General features: G+C 44.9%; 1 protein-coding gene across 5 annotated transcripts in view; it reads right to left on the reverse strand.

Moving 5' to 3' along the window:
- The window catches only part of CAP1 (cyclase associated actin cytoskeleton regulatory protein 1), a 35,692-nt gene that overhangs the window by 14,008 nt on the left and 4,285 nt on the right, over positions 1–17,399 (reverse strand). For 4 of the 5 annotated variants that reach the window (XR_014785165.1, XM_084815955.1, XM_084815956.1 and 1 more), the window contains exons 2-8: positions 8,696–8,817; positions 8,185–8,285; positions 7,043–7,120; positions 5,454–5,597; positions 4,652–4,737; positions 3,458–3,563; positions 3,160–3,343 (exon numbers count right to left, since the gene is read on the reverse strand). Coding sequence is in view for 4 of the 5 variants with exons in the window: in XM_084815955.1 (XP_084672081.1) it covers positions 3,160–3,343; positions 3,458–3,563; positions 4,652–4,737; positions 5,454–5,597; positions 7,043–7,120; positions 8,185–8,285; positions 8,696–8,807 (811 nt within the window). In the remaining variant the exon portion in view is untranslated. Of the gene's footprint in view, positions 1–3,159; positions 3,344–3,457; positions 3,564–4,651; positions 4,738–5,453; positions 5,598–7,042; positions 7,121–8,184; positions 8,286–8,695; positions 8,818–10,857; positions 11,002–17,399 lie in introns of those variants that run through there. The other variant, XM_084815957.1, reaches the window with a different exon arrangement.

Here is a 17,399-nt window from a genome sequence, read left to right on the forward strand (position 1 = left end):
TTAAACTGTTTTATTGTATGTTGTACATCGCCCAGAGTGGCTGGGTGACCAGCCAGATGGGCGATTAATAAATTTAATAATAAATAAATAAAAAATAAATACACATGGACATCACCAGATGGTCAATATCGAAATCAGATTGATTATGTCCTTTGCAGCCAAAGATGGCGAAGCTCTATACAGTCAGTAAAAACAAGACCTGGAGCTGACTGTGGCTCATATCATGAGCTTCTTGTTGCAAAATTTCGGCTTAAATTGAAGAACGTTGGGAAATCCACTAAACCATTCAGGTATGACCTAAATCATATCCCTTGCGAATATACAGTGGAGGTGAGGAATAGATTTCAGGGATTAGACCTGATAGACAGAGTGCCTGAGGAACTATGGACGAAGGTCCGTAACATTGTTCAGGAGGCAGCAATCCCAAAGAAAAAGAAATGCAAGAAAGCCAAGTGGCTGTCTGAGGAGGCTTTACAAGTAGCTGAAGAAAGAAGGGAAGCGAAAAGCAAGGGAGAAAGGGGAAGATATATCCAACTGAATGCAGAGTTCCAGAGAATAGCAAGGAGAGACAAGAAGGCCTTCTTAAATGAACAATGCAAAGAAAGCGAGGAAAACAACAGAATGGGAAAGACTAGAGATCTCTTCAAGAAAATTGGAGATCTCAAGGGAACGTTTTGGGCAAAGAGAGGCATGATAAAGGACAAAGAAGGCAGGGACCTAACAGAAGCAGATGAGATTAAGAAGAGGTGGAAAGAATACACAGAAGAACTATACAGGAAATATCTTAATGTCCCTGATAGCCATGATAGTGCGGTCACTGAACTTGAGCCGGACATCCTCGAGAGTGAAGTCAAGTGGGCCTTAGGAAGCATTACTAACAACAAAGCTAGCGGAGATGACAGTATTCCAGCTGAGCTATTTAAAATCCTAAAAGATGATGCTGTTAAAGTGCTGCACTCAATATGCCAACACATTTGGAACACTCAGCAGTGACCACAAGATTGGAAAAGGTCAGTTTACATTCCAATTCCAAAGAAGGGCAATGCCAAAGAGTGTTCAAACTACCATACAATTGCGCTCATTTCACATGCTAGCAAGGTTATGCTCAAAATCTTACAAGCTAGGCTTCAGCAGTATGCGAACCGAGAACTACCGGAAGTACAAGCTGGGTTTCGAAGAGGCAGAGGAACTAGAGATCAAATCGCCAACATTCGCTGGATCATGGAGAAAGCAAGAGAATTCCAGAAGAACGTCTATTTCTGCTTCATTGACTACGCTAAAGCCTTTGATTGTGTGGATCACAACAAACTCTGGCAAACTCTGAAAGAGATGGGGGTACCAGACCACCTTACCTGTCTCCTGAGAAACCTGTACAAGGGTCAAGAAGCAACAGTAAGAACCGGACATGGAACAAAATCGACTGGTTCAAAATTGGGAAAGGAGTACGACGAGGCTGCATACTGTCGCCCTGCTTATTTAACTTATATGCAGAGTACATCAGGAGAAATGCCGAGCTGGATGAATCACAGGTCGGAATTAAGATTGCTGGGAGAATTATCAACAACCTCAGATACGCAGATGATACCACCCTAATGGCAGAAAGCAAAGAGGATCTAAAGAGCCTCTTGTTGAGGGTGAAAGCGGAGAGTGCAAAAGCTGGTTTGAAACTCAACATTAAAAAATCTAAGATCATGGCATCTGGCCCCATCACTTCCTGGCATATGGATGGGGAAGAAATGGAAGCAGTGACAGATTTTACTTTCTTGGGCTCCAAGATCACCGCAGATGGTGACTGTAGCCATGAAATTAAAAGACGCTTGCTCCTTGGGAGGAAAGCTATGGCAAACCTAGACAACATAGTAAGAAGCAGAGACATCACCTTGCCGACAAAGGTCCGCATAATCAAAGCTATGGTTTTCCCAGTAGTAACGTATGGCTGTGAGAGCTGGACTATAAGGAAGGCTGAGCGCCGAAGAATTGATGCTTTCCAACTGTGGTGCTGGAGAAGACTCTTACGAGTCCCCTGGACTGCAAGGAGGTCAAATCAGTCCATCCTAAAGGAAATCAACCCTGACTGCTCATTGGAAGGACAGATACTGAAGCTGAAGCTCAAATATTTTGGCCACCTAATGCGAAGAGAAAACTCTCTGGAAAAGACCCTGATGCTGGGAAAGACTGAAGGCAAAAGGAGAAGGGGATGGCAGAGGATGAGATGGCTAGATAGCATCACCGATGCAATGAATATGGACTTGAGCATGCTCTGGGAGAGAGCGCAGGACAGGAAGGCCTGGCGTGCTATGGTCCATGGGGTCACGAGGAGTCGGACACGACTGAACGACTGAACAACAACAACAACAACAACAACAGTTCCATCATTCTCTGGAAAGGAAATGCAAGTTACTCCTGCTAAATCTATGGTTCTTGAACTTTAGGCTGTGTAAGTCAAATCTGGTGCAAACCCATCATCAAGTTCTTCTTGACTCTTGGCTGCTGCAATTCCCAGAGCCCAAATTCCTGCCCAAAGAATTGTAGGGGAAACAAAAGGAGATGCACTCATCTCCACTACCTCCACTCCCCATCCAAAAGATGTCAGCGCCTCCTCCCCCCGCCTCCCATTTCTCCATGGAAAGAGAATCATCCTTCCAAGTCTTTGCACAGTGAAGCCAGGTGCCAATTCTTCAAGCAAAACCAATTTGTGGAATGTTTTGATTAAGGCATGTTGAGAAGATAGCATCCTCAGACAATTGGCCTAAACCAGAATACAGCAAATTAGGATCTAGAGAAGTGTCAACTGGACATCCTGCAAGCTGAATGCAGCAGATGCATTGACCGAGTTAACGATTTCCATTTGTGCCATATCATGGAAAAGGTGGGCAGGCTGGTCATGAGAACAGTTAGATGCATGCTACAGCAGTAAAGTAAAATAAAATCAATCTTCCACTTCAGAGCAGCCTGTGATAAAGCCCTGCTTTCCAGTGCAGCTGGAAAGACGGACTGCAGCCTGTCACCACTTCCCTAAATAAGAGAGTGAAAGAAACTGTCCCAGACCATCAAGGCCTCATTTTTTCAAATGTGGAAGATGGCAATTCATATTCCAAGTGGGTGCGTTTAGAACACAGCTACTGGTTCCCCTGCTGTTAAGTTAACAATTTCACCTACCAGAAGTGATGGCTTCTCCCCGGTTGATCTGAGCAAAAAGAGCTGAGCGGGATGCAGGGTCATCCGAGCCAGAACTTGTGGGGGCAGGAGCTGGAGGAGGTGGGGGGCCGGGGGGCGGGGGCGGGGGGCCACCACAAGGAGGAGGAGCCTGAGACCCATTTTCCACATCACTTGGTACAGGTCCCTGGGGGAAAGAGAAAAAATAGACAACCCAGGAATGTCAAAGAAGAAAACTGAAGAAGGACCAAGCCAGGGCATTTTAAGATCTCTTGAAGGTTAGCATGCAGCCTATACTCACCATTTTGCTCCAGGTCAGCCCGGTGGTGTGATGCTCCTTAATGTACGCCTGCAGCTCTGTCCAGATACTCAGATAAGCTTTCACCCAGTTCACATGTTTCTTATCTCTAGGAGAAAAAGGAGCCAGGCAAACTAATTGGTCTAGGCAAGGGAGATATTTGAAACTCTGGCTGCAGCAGGAGCTTTAGATTTCCTACCCCCTAGTTTTCAGATGCTTTTTGGCTCTATTCAGAGCTTTCTGGCAACGAAATCCAACCGCCCCACCGCCCCTCACCATTCAATTCAGGTTCACTCATTTGTATGAGGTCACCACTTGCGTCGCCAACCACCCTCGCCCTTCATCTTTATGGTTTCATTAAGTGTACTCTATCTTTGCAATAGCACTTTCCTTGAACTTCCTCCACGTTTTCAGCATTCCTCTTTAGAAGTGGAGCCCACCTTGACTGGTCAGTTCAAGAACTCCTGATTTACCAAGTACAGCAAAACTCCCATTCCGGAGAACAGAAACCCAATACTGCATTGCAGGAATACAATCTGGCCATCCAACCCGGATCTATTTAGATGCTTTGCCTTCCATTTCTTCACTGCCAGTACTTTGCCAGTCAATGCTATTTTAGCCATATTTGCAGATGAAACAAGCTTTTCTGCAACTCCACAATTTCTGCTACCCTGTTCGCCCCCCCCAACCCTATTTCCCAGGAGATCAAGCCGTAAAACTTTGGATAAGGCTTTAAGGAATGGGGTGGGGCATTGATCAGTTAGCTAAGTGGCAGAAACCATGGCTCAGTTGTAGAGCACCTGCTTTGCATGCAGGAGATCCCAGGTTCAATCCCCAGCATCTCCAAGTAGGGATGGGGGAAAAACCATGCCTGAAACCCTGGAGAGCCACTGCTGCCAGTCAGTGTCGACAGTACTGGGCTAGATGGACCAATGGCCTCACACAGTATAAGGTAGTGTCCTATGTTCCTATCCTAGGGCAGGGATGGGAGTGTGTGACCCTCCAGTTGTTGTTGAACTGGAACTCCCTCAGCATTGGCTATGCTGGTGGGGGCTCTTGGGGGCCTCGGTCCAACCACATCTGGAGGGCCACACATTCCCCACCCCTGCCAAAGGGAAATCCAAAGCCCCTCCCCCAAGGATCAGCAGCTGCCTCCCACGTTTTCTCTTTTTTTTTAAAGAAGCCAACATAACCTACACATCTTTGTATTCCTTGAGGACCCTGTTGCTATAAAACATGGCGGCATCTGTCATTTCCTTCACGTAAGGGCCTGGTTTGGGGGCCTACAAGAAGAGAATGCACATCAGAACACAAGTTCACATTTTACCCTGACCACATCAAAAAAGCACCACATTTATTTGTAAATAGATCCCCCTGAATGAAATGGTTTAAGATCAGGATATAGAAGGAAAGGTAAATGGGAAGATAACCCCAAACCAGTTTAGGGCCTTCCAGTGTGCAGTCTTACATCACATCTGCAGAAGGGAGAATTAGGTGACAGGGACTGGGTGAGTTCCCACAAGATACAGAAACCAGTAAAAACCTATGGGCCTACCAACACTACTGACTTATTCTTGGTTGTGTACCATTTTAATTATCATGGTTTTCCCCTAAAGAACAATCCTTGGAACTGTAATATGGAGGGGGGTGCTGAGGTGTCTGTTATAGTTCCCTGTAGTTGTCACACAGAACTACCATTTCCAGATTCCCCTGTGGAGAGGGAATGATTGTTCAATTACTTTGACTCAGCAGTGTAGTTTCACCCTATGAGAAAGTCAGGGTGGTCAAACCAGCACCAAATACTAGCTGCGGAAGTGGGGCGCAAAATCCGTGCAATATTCACCTCCTAGTGTGTATACACACACACCCCAGGGGGGCAGGAAGGGCTCCATCTTAAATAACAGCATGAGCACCTCCAGGGAGGCCAGCTCCTCCTTTCAGTATCAGAGGTTCAGAACAACTCTGGACAGAGAAGCACCAGCTTCTGAGTTCCTCTTACCATGGCGACCCAGCCCAGCGCAGGGATGCTCTCGCTAACTGCCGAGAGGTGGTTGAAGAGTTTGCTGCCACGGTTCTTCTCCCGAAAGTTCTGGACCACTTGGATCTGCTCCGATATTGGCTTCAGCAAGGATGAGAAGTTGTTCTGCAATAGCAAAGTTACAGAAACTGAGCCTAACAACGCATGAATGACTGGCACACAAGAGCCCATTTATTTATTTATTTATTATTGCATTTATATCCCACCTTTTTTCCTCTTGCTAGGAACCCAAGGCAGCTTACATTATCCTCCTCCTCTCCATTTTATCCTCACAACAACAACCCTGTGAGGTAGGTTGGGCTGAGAGTGTGTGACTGGCCCAAAGTCACCCAGTGAGCTTCCGTGGCCGAGTGGGGACTAGAACCCGGGTCTCCCAGCCCTCCCCCAGTTAGTGTCAGTATTTGTGTACTGAAGACTACATCCATATATTAAAGCTGCAAGTGGAAAACAGGTATTTTATTACACTTTTATCCCACCCTTCCTCCAAGGAGCTCAGGACACGGTACACAGTTATCCTAACAATAACCCTGTAAGGTAGGTTGAGGCTGAGAGAGAATGACCAGCTTCATGACAGAGGATCTGAACCTGGTTCTCCCTGGTCCTAGTCAGTTTTGATAATTTCTAGGGTCATCGCTCTCCAACCACAAGGTAGGGCATGCTAGTGTCACAAGAAAACTGCTGGGATGCCACAATAGTTAGAGGCTTTGGGGAGGTCAAAGGAGCCACCCAAGGAAGAGGCTCCCTGCTGCATCTCTGCATGATTCATGGGACTGGCCTTTCCTCTGCCTGATTCTGCCTTGTATTTGCAATGGGGTTGTTTGTGGTGGGAGGGATTTTAGAATGGTCCAAAGATACAACTGGATTTCCTTGCCCTCAGAGGGCTGCTCACTGCAACCCTGCATGAGTCACTGCTCTGGACTTTACTTCTGCTGATCAGGACAGCCTGCCAAGAACAACAACTCATGCAGAAACATTGGGGATGGGCTTCTCTGAGAAAGAGAATTATTCTCACACACTCTAGAACAGAAAATACGTTTACTATCTTTATCTACTGCCTTTCTGCCAAGCGTTCAAGGCAGTTTACAAGAAAACCAATACAAGAGGGAAAAGGCATGAGGAGGGAAGAAGAAAATAACAAAGTTCAAGGTATCAACTCTTCATTATACAATGTCACGGAAGTTACATACTGGATCCACAGGAGACATTTCTGGGAGCTAACCCCAGCTACATGCTTACGGTCAGGCTCCTATGTATATCTTGGGCTGGTTCCTGCGTTCCAGCAAAAAAAGAAAAAGAAAAAGAGGGTGCTACTTTCCCATCCAACCCCAAATCCCAATTCTGGACAGGGTTTTACCAGCTTAATGACCCATCACCACACCTGGTGCTACCAGGTTCACTCAAAATTTAGATTTTGACTTTCTGCTAAGAGTCCTTATCTTGTTCAGAGGCTTCCCCTTTTATATGGGAGTATCCCTTGGAAAAAGGAATCTAATTCCCTGGCCCAGGTTTGCAGCTCCACTGCTGAAGTATGAAGGGTTTTTTGCACTTACTGCTGTGGGTTGCTGGCACTGAGATGCCAACACAAGGAGAGCTCTCTCTGTCATCAACCCTGCATGGACCATCTCAGCCTGAAAGGGGAAGAAAAAAAAAGAATGCATGAATTGCTTGCATATATCATGGGATAGTATTATGCTAACAATAGGTGCTATGACTTTACCCAAAGAGGGTTGAGTTGTTTTTATGACATATGATCCATCTTGTATTAATTGCCACTGTAATCTATCAAAGCTGAAAGCAGCAGAAGTAAAAAGAAAAAAGGGGTTCCCAACGCAGTGTGCACGGTGCCTGCGAAGGGATCCCCAGTGGTCATCCAAATTTTGTTTTATTTTTTCCATTTTTTAAATATACATACATGGTTTTGTATGAAATGCATACAACTTTCTAGCAATTACACATAGGCCTCAACAAAAGTGGACCAAATATCCAAATAAGTACTCATTTGGAGGTGGTGTCTATATGCCACCTGTTCAAATACTGAAAGTGTGGTAAGGTCCTCAATTCCTTCCCATTATAGGAGATGAGTGTTTATCCTTCCAGTATTGTAATATCAGTCTTTTAGCTGTCAAAAGGGCATGGAGAATCCATTTAAGCTGACCATTTGTTAATTTCCATGAAGAGGGTAAATAATTCAAAAGAGGGAGTACATCAGTGAATATTAAAGACTGTTTCAGTACAAAAATTATCTCTGTAACAACCTCCTCTCAAAATGAAGCAACTACTGGACACTGCCAGAACATATGCTTAAAAGAAGCATTTAGCTGCATTGCACCACCAGCAATTAGCTGAACTAGACAATCCCTTATTGAAGAGACTTACGGTGTCCAACAGACATGAAACAAAAGTTTTTGCTGAGTAAGATGCAGCCTAAGCGCCATAGACATGGTGGTGGTCTCTGAGGCACTGCCCCAAAAAACTACACCTTGCAAAATGCATGAATGGAGACTATAAGAGGATGGAGGGGCACCATTCATCTTTACTGGGCCACCTTCATCATACTACTTTCAACACCCTGAGGGGTGCAGGGTGGAGATAAACTCCGGCCTCGGATGGCAGCTCTCTGAAGTCTAGATTGTAAGTGTTGCAGATACATGTTCTTCCAAAACAGGAAAAGGGGAGGAAGCATGAGCCTTACGTGTTTTTGGACATCACCGCCAATTTCTCTGCTTATCTTCACATATTCAGCTACTGGTCCCGCTAAGAGAGAGTCAAAGGCCTGCACATATTCAGCTACCCCTGTCAGAAGAAAGGAAAGCAGATGATGAGAAGCAACAGATGGATTTGGACCGAGGCATTAGAAAGTCATATCTGCAGCAAACATCCTCCATGCACACTTTCACAGGGGATTCTATATCTATTATAGTCATGCCCATTAACACCAGAGGCTTCGCTCTAATGAGACTGTTTACATTTAAAAGAAAACAGCTGGATTCCAAAGAAATACGCCACAGTGCGAAGCTGACAGCACAGTAATGCTGTTCCTACATTTGGTGAGGGGGAGGGCAATTTGCTTCCCTTTCTTTGAACACCCCCACCCCATTTACACAAAGCCAATGACATGTGCTGGCCACCAAATGTGCTAAATGGGAGCGTTTAAGATCATTCCGCAGGAATATAAAGGACTGTGCTCAGCTTGGGGATCTTACCTTTCAGAGAGCTATCGCCATAACCGCTATGCATGCCAGGACCATGAGACACCATCTCCAAGCGCCCCACAGCTTTCTCCAACCGTTCAACTAGGCTCTGCAGCTCTGTCATCTCTCAGCACCTTACAAGTGAGACCACGTATTAGGAAGAGAGCTGATGCAGCCAATATTGAAACGGATTTAATCTAAAGACAATCTTATGCTGATGAGAGGGCAAATCTCAGACTGAAGCCAAGAGTGCATAATTGAAAGCTATTTACGGATTCCTGGCCACCTTTTTTGGCCAGAACTCCTTGCTGTGAACAAGGCACTAGCCAGAAGCTCAGTGAACAAGTAAAGAGGATACCTGAAGGAGGGGGGAAGTAAGAAGTCCTAGAAAAGGAGTGGCAAGCACAAGGTGGGAATCCAGGAAGGAGGGATGCTCACAGGACAGATGGAGGATCCCTGTGAGAGATTCCTATGAGGGCCCACAAAGTATCACTGTCAAGAGAAGCATATATTCTTGCTCTCATAAAGCCAAAGGAGCATCAAGAAGCAGCGGGCCAGCAATTACTGTGACTAGTATGGACAAAGGGCTCAAGATAAGCTCAGACCACTGGCCTGTGTTGGTGGCAGCAATTAAGACAAGGCCACAGTGGTCGTAAGACCTCCCCTGCTGGGTCTGACCTGCAGCATTCTGCTTCCAGCTGCGGACAGTTTCCAGAAACCTACAATCAGCACTTTCCTCTACATTTTGCCCCTTGCTTCTGGTATTCAGACAGCCACAATAGCTAAATGGATTATCACTAACAGCCGTTGATAAGACTTATCCCCCCATGAATTTCTCTAGTCCACTTTTAAAGCCAAGTGATCCCATCAGATCATGACATCAATTTCCTCAAGTTTATTGTTCATTATGTGAAGGAGCTGTTTTTGGTGTGCCCTCAGTTCTACTAACAATCAAATTCCATCTTCCCCACAGCTTTCAGCTGTAATGAGAAGTTAGACCAGAGGTGTACAACCTCAAGCCTGGGGACCAAATCCTGCCCTCGGGGGCTCCCCATGTGGCCACACCTCCTTTCCCCAACCATTGATCTTTTGGTGGTTGCCCAACTTTTGTGCAGTTTTTCGCCATTCTGAAAGGCTGAAACGCCTTTCCTAAGGCTCAGTTACTGGCAATAAGAGCTTCAAGCTACAATATGCTGGTTTTCTGACCCCACCCCTTTTGCCTTTGGCCCCGCCCACCACTGAGCTTCACCAAAATAGAATTTGGCCTGTGGGCTGAAAGTGATGCAACACCTCTGTGCTAGATAACTGGAGTGCTTTCCGCCCCACAAAAGCTAAATACATCATTCTCATCCAGAACCTCAAAAATACATCATGGGGCCTTTTAGCGAGTCATTATCTTGTTGTGAAGGAGAGAAGGCCTAATCAGCAGGGTAACACTGCAATTCCTAAAACGTCCAACTAATCCTGAAGGGGTGCAGCACTTCCTTCAGAAGCTCTCTTCTGCTTCCCCAGGAATAGCCCAAGCCGCCATGCTTACCTGAGACCAACTTTTTTCAAAAGGAACCGCAAAACCATCTAAGTAATCCAGTCCCATGACTGCAGCAGTGGAATTAGCATGCTAGCCCAACAACACGCACGTGCCAAGACAAGCAGCTGCCCGTGATCACACACAATAGCTCCCTTGTTCATGCTTTTGCACAGGACCTTGTTTTCCAAGAAATGCCAAAGAAGAACAGACTTCGGCACGCGAGTTTTGTTAGCTGCCTCCTTCAAGGGAGCACAAAGCCTGCCCCTTAGCCTACTAAATGGGAAACGATTTAGAATTCATCTCCCCGCCCACTCCCCGCCCACCCCCGGACAAGCAAATGCTGTGGGAATGCTGGGAGGGACCAGCGAGCTACTTTTTAATCAGTTAAGTCATTTGCACAATGAATCACAGCCAGCCTTTGGAGCATGAATCACAGCTGCCAGCTGGGAGCAGAATTCCCTTATATTGCTTTAGAGCTCCCTCCAAACTAAGTCAGGCAACGTTTTATCCCCAGTCACTGGCCGCAGCACAGGCCCAAAAGAGGCAAACAAGACTTACGTAGCAATACCTCAGGCTTCTCTGCATCTTAAATTCCAGGCAAATGCAATTAACTGCACAGCAAGTTTGCAGTGTCTATGCGGCATACCTGTAGGTTGTGCTTGGCTCTTAAGCACCCAGTCAGACATAAGTGATGAGCATCCACTGACTTAACACAGAAGGTCTGCAGTTTGGACTGATCCACACTGAACAGTAATGTCAGCTTCCACTGTGGTGCAACCCCAGCACATGCCTGCCGTGGGAAAATGTGGTATGAAAGAGCCATGTGGTGGCAGGGCCAATGAAGCAAACATGTGAACAAGATGTCAGTTGTGACTAGGAAGCCTGCTGAGCTAAGCGTGGATAAAATGGAGAGGAGGATTATGTATGCCGCCTTAGATTCCTTGGGGAGGAAAAACGGTGGGATATAAATGTAATAAATAAATAAATTCATGCATAAATAAAGTATCACCATGGATTTCTGTTTGCAAGTTCTGTTGATAAAGAGACAAGGGAAGGTACACCACACAATCCACTCTGCTACTTTTAAGAACCATCAGGAGACCCAGCAAGGAGACAAGCCTGTCTGATGCAATGCTCTGCTCCTACCCACCGCACACTGTCGCCTCAAAAAAGAGGAAGACAAGTGCTTCCTTCCTGGAACAGATACAGCACTTCTTGACTTCCCCTGTACAGAAAGGTGAACAGCAGCTACTAGACAAGTTAGCACACTCAGAGCGGTTTCTCTCATCCTCATTTGAGTAGTTTGATTACAATTCTGACACTTCTTCAGACAGAAGAGGGCAAGTTACCTCTTAGGGTTGCCCGAGTGAACAAACATGGAATTATCTCCTTGATATCCACAAATTCCCTAGATCAATGCTGTTCAGGAGGAAAAAACTCCCTGAACGTAAGGAGATTTTGTATTCTTCAGTGTTCCCATCTACACTTACTGGATACTAGGATAGGAAATCAGGAGCCTGATGACATTTCTAGGAGTAAACAATCCTTCTGTCTCCCCACACCATTCCCAGCAGAGCAGAAGGGAAGCAACCCCATAAAGTGCTTTGCTAAAAAGGGGCAACAGTGACAGAACAGCTTCTCTCTTATCTAGTTAGGATCCTGCCAGCTAGTACTCCGAGGGGAGGTGCCCCAAAAGTAGAATCTCACTGCCCAGCACACAATCTGAGAAGCTGGAAGGGGACCAGCTTTTTAAAAGTGGCCAACAGCAAGGCAGTTTTGACTTGTATGTGGATGCCTACAGAGATGTACATCAGGCAATGATGCAGCCCACCTCAACAGAAGCATTTCTATTTGGGACAGCCCAGCCTACAAATCAGTAACTGTTGTAGACCTTGCCACAGACTTCTGTACTAGCCCTCCTATATTTATTTATTCTTTATTTGCTGCATTTTTATTCAACTTTTCAGACAATTATTGTCTCCCCAAAGCAGCTCACATCAATAAAAAAAGGGGGGGGGCTGACTATCAGGCTAAATACAAGGACAAAACACACAAGGGAAGGGGATGGATGTCCTGAAAGATTTATTATATTTGTTAAACTCCTGATAAAATAGACTCCTCTAGGCATTGTACAGTTCAACTTAAAATAAAGTACAACAAAATCATAACAAAACAATCAAATCCACACAGCATAGAACTAACAGACATGCCAACACAGCATAAGATATAATAGAGATACAAAAACTAAACCCACCAACTCAACCCATTTACAGGAGTTAAATTGTACCATAAGGACTAAAATTGTAGATCTTAAATACCAAATGTACTAAAATACTTAAAATAGCTGAGACAACAGGAGAGTCCTCGGCTGGCGCTGAAAACATAGCAATGTGGGCGACCAGGCAAACTTTCTTAGGGACAGCATTCCAGATCTGGGGAGAGGAGTGGGGTGGGGAGGCACCACCGGGAGGGACGGGACAGACACTCTTGTTCCTACCTTCCAAGAGTCAGAATAAGAGGGCACTTGAAGAGACAAAAGAACTAACTGACTTGGTTACAAAGGCTTTCCTGCCTGTTCATATGTACCACAGGAGGCCTGGAAAGTGACTATTGACAAGCCTGGAGCTGTATAGCAGTGTTAGGATCCCAAATCCATAGGAACATAACAAGCTGCCTTATACGGAGTCAGACCATCTAGCCCAGTATTGTCTACACTAACTGGCAACGGTTCTCCATGGTTTCAGACAGGAATTTTTCCAGCCCTGCCTGGAGATGACGGGAATTGAATCCAGAACCTTCAGAATGCTGAGTTACGGCCCCTCTCTACCATCCCTATCAACCCACTCCTCTTCTTGAAGGATGCACACAGACATGCATCCTATCCCACCTTGATGATGGCCACCCATTAAACAAGACCTGGGCCTGCCCAACAACCGGGTTAGCATGATCACTGAGCGAAAATAAACCATTGTGGCTTATTTTCCCTTCCCACACAAGCTATTCACGAGCCACCTAATTAGCATAATTACCCTCGCTGGGCACAGGCTGTCATGACTTCTGGGGTGAGTGGCTGGGGTGGTTTACAAACCACCCTGGAAACCATGGTTTCAGGGAAGGAGGAAAAAAACTGGGAAGAAGGGAGGTGAAAAGGACCGTTGAACTAAGGGAGAGGCAAAAAGGACCTGAGGCTACTGCGCCTTCTGGCTGCAATGATGGTCACCTCCTCCTCCTCTGCAGAACAAGCTGGCACTGGGACCTGAGGAGCTTTTGTGTATGCACGTGCGTATGTCAGGGGAGGGGGGAAAGGAAGAAGGTGGAACTGAGTTAAAGTGGCTGGAAGAAGAACAAGTTCAAAGGAGGCAGGGGAAGGGGCCAGAGCTGCTCTGAAGAAAGAGATAAAAGGTTAAATTTTAAAGTAATAATAATTTTAAAAACTAGAAATAGAGCATGGCCAATGGCCAGGAACCCTGGAAACTGTAGTCTAAAACATCTGGAGAACCACAAGTTACCCACCCCTGGTTTAAATGGTAAAGGTGGGGTGTTGGAGAGAGAACCAGCTTCCATCATCATATCAAACAGCAGTTGTTGAAGCTTAGAACTAAAATTTAAGAATAGAAAATCACCACCGCCTCACTGGTAAGAGCTCCTCCCAGAATCCTGGAAGTTGTAGTCTGGAGGAGGCCACGTTTGAACCTCTGGATCAACAAATCTTGCCTAAATTAGGGAGGTTGAATCATGATACCTCCAGAGCAAATGGCTGTATTTATCATGAAGAAATCTGAACTGTGGAACTCCCTGCTACAAGGAAATCACTATGCAAACAATTCAGCAATTTCCAAAGAGAGCTTAAATATCAATAGAAAGTGGTTTTAGTAACTGGCAGCTGATTATGCCAAAGTCCACCTCCATCCACAACCATTTTGTGACTGGCTCTGCCACTGAACTACCATTCTGTGGCCTGTAATTTTTCAGTAGTTTTCAGTTCTCTGAAGTGGGCCATGCAGATAGAAAGTTTGAGAACCCCTGCACTATGACATCACATTGTCAGAGGTGGAGTTTGCATATAGGACTCTCCACCTCTGTGCTCTGGCCTGCTGATTTATATGCTTAAAGCTGCTCACAGCCAATTCCAGGTCAGTTGCACATTGGCCAACACGAACAGCCATCTTAGGAATATAAGGAAGCTACTTGATCTGAAGTAAGACTATTGGTTCATCTAGGTCAATGCTGTCTACACTGATTGGCAGTGGGCCTCCAGGGTTTCAGACAGGGGTCTTTCCCAAGTCTGAACCTGAAACTTTCTGCATACAAAGCATGTGTTCTAGAACTGAGCTATGGTGTATGGCTACAGAAGTCAATGGGCTGATGTGTCTAGCAGAATGACTATTATTGCAGTTCCACAAGCATTATGAAGTGTTGGACTTGGATAAATGTCAGGCCTGGACTGTGGAAGATCTAGATTTGGGTCCCTGCTCTGTCCCAAAGCTCATTGGGTAACCTTATGCCAATCATCCTCTCTCAGCATCACTTACTCAAGGGACTGTTGTGATGATAAAGATGGATAATTCCATATATGGAAGGAAAAGGGAAGGAAAGGAAAAGATCAGGTTTGCAAAAGACCTCTTTCCTGTGGTAAGACAGCAAAGAAGTTTCCAAAATGTATTATTTTAGGCCACAAGAGTCTAAAATAGGTATGTGTAGGCAGACAGTCTAGTCTGCCTAAGATTTTTTTCATAAGTCAATAACTTGTCAGTTTTAGTAGCTGAAAGTTTTTTGGCTGGCGAATAAATGTTACTGAACTCAACGGTTTGTTTGCAAGGCTGGGCAGAATACAGATGTAATCAGCGCCAAAGCCAATTTATTTCTAGCTTCCACATTTCACTAGTAGACAACCAAGATGCGAATATCATAGAATCATTCTATAAAAGCATGAGGGGGGTGGTGGAGTGGGATTAAGGTAATAATCAGTTCTATTTCTTTGTATTCATCAGTTTGAAGAGTCCACCCTCGTGGTTATAAAATGAAAATAAAAATGCAAATGAACACCTTCGCTGTGGGTCATTCCTTGCTTTTTCAGAATTCGGTAATTCTCTACATAAATTTCCTTAAACAAACTCCTAAGGGATTTCTGGTTAATGAAGCAGACAGAGGTGCCACTCTGTGCTACTGAGCCTTGCTGCATTCCATATGGGTCTGATTGCATTAGAGGCCCATTACCCTCTGTCTGATTGCATTTCAGAAACGGGGATTACTTGTAACTTGAAAGCTCAGATGCAGTGGCTTCTAACCCAGAGGAATTTGACAAGCTGTTGCAAGGCTTTCCGTTGTAGAACACAGGGCCTCCTTGGAAGTGGACTGCTATGAAAAGAGTTCCTGAACATCAGGAAACCTGTGCCTGCCTCGAGCATGTCAGATTTCCCTAGTTTCCCCTTGTGGTCTGACAGGGACATTTCATAACACATGCACAAGGAGCATACCTGAAGCCCATTCTTGAACTACAGCTGTTAATCTGAAAGGCTGACTGTATGTTTAAAGGCACTGGTCCTGCACCCAACTTAATTGCTGGTGATACAAGCTCTGATGGGAGGTGAATAAATTTGTAAGTGTGTATCTGGACACAAATTAGTAGAATGATGGCTTGCTAATAATAATAATGCTAACCATCATTAAGGAAACAAACCATGGTTAAGATTCCAAAAGTACAATGGAACCATCATTTAACTTTGCTAAGCTAAGCCCTACCTTCAGAGGGCATAGCTAGAAAGACACCAGTGAAACCTGCAAGCAGAGAGCCACAGAAACTGCGGTTCTGAGAGCAGATGTAACACTTAATCATGATTAATGCAAACTATGGCCAGACCTTAATAAAGATTTGGATATCAAGTTGCTGTTCTTCCTAAATGTAAAACATCATGCCAGCATAAGGGACGAAGCAATTCAGAATACCACTGACCCCCAGTTTTATTCTTCCAGAACATTCATCTTCCTTTAGGAATGGCATCAGCCTTTTCTTAAGAATTCCATCCTCTACACCTAACACCTGCCAAGTGGTTCTTGTACAAGTTTTACACAAATACTAAGATTTCCTTCAAGTACTCATTCACCACAAGTGCCTGAAGAACAAGATTTTTGTTGCAACAATTGTACTGCAGGCTAATAATGTCTCCTGCAAGAATCTGAAAGTCCATGGGGGCGGTCAAACCAGCTGGATTCTGTTTTTCTGTCACAGCATAACTTTTAGAAGGGTCACTTAAATTCTTCCAAGCTGTGCTGCTAAAATCACTCCAGTACATAAGATGCTCAGCAGTATTCTAAATCTTAGGATCAGATGAAAATCATCTCGCACAAAATGCTGTAAACCCACTTCTTTCCCAAATTTAAACTCTTGACATGGTGCTGAAAGGACTTTGCCTAATCCCAAAGACTATCTTCATTTCGGTTATATGCCCTTTAGGAACGAACAAATGTACATTGGTCCAGAAAGAGAAACAAAAACCACACTTCATTACTAAAACCATGATAGACTGCAAGAAATAAGTGGAATGTAATGTGAAGCTAAAGCAGAGAGAGGTGGGGTGGCAATATTTGAATACCATTAGTATGCCATTACTTGAATACTCCTTTGCCAATTCAGTGTGAAAGCCATGTGTTTACTGGAGCTGGGACCAGGAGCCAAGATTCAGTGTCTAAATGTGAGATGCAGGCAGTCCTTGTCTTGCTAGCCTACACCTGCAGCTTGCTTGAGATGACCATTCAACACATTTCTCACTAGTATGCCTCTAAAAAACTTCTCCTGTGCAAACCCTATTGACATGAGACAGGGTGCAACCTTATGCATGGCAGAAAAAATGGCTGGGGGGAAGTTGGGGGTTGCAGGAATTATTTCTGTCTAAACCTGCACAGGATTACACCCTCAGTCTCATTTATTTAACCCCATGGATATACATGCTGCTTTACAGAGCAACATTCTTTTAAAAAGAGATACCTGCCTCAAGCAGCTTACAGTTTAAAATTTGCCACTGGTGAGTGAGAGGCTCCATCACAAACTATGGTTCACCGTGATGGGAATGACCCTACCACTGTCACTGGTGTGGCCATGAGATCAGAAACTTTCATTTCCAATCTCAATTAATCATGGTTCAGTGTTAAATCTGAACCCTAAACTGTAGTTAATCTTAACTATGATTT

This window comes from Heloderma suspectum, chromosome 10 (assembly GCF_057233095.1).
Source record: "Heloderma suspectum isolate Gila_16-S chromosome 10, 16-S_ref, whole genome shotgun sequence".
NCBI classification, from domain to species: domain Eukaryota; kingdom Metazoa; phylum Chordata; class Lepidosauria; order Squamata; family Helodermatidae; genus Heloderma; species Heloderma suspectum.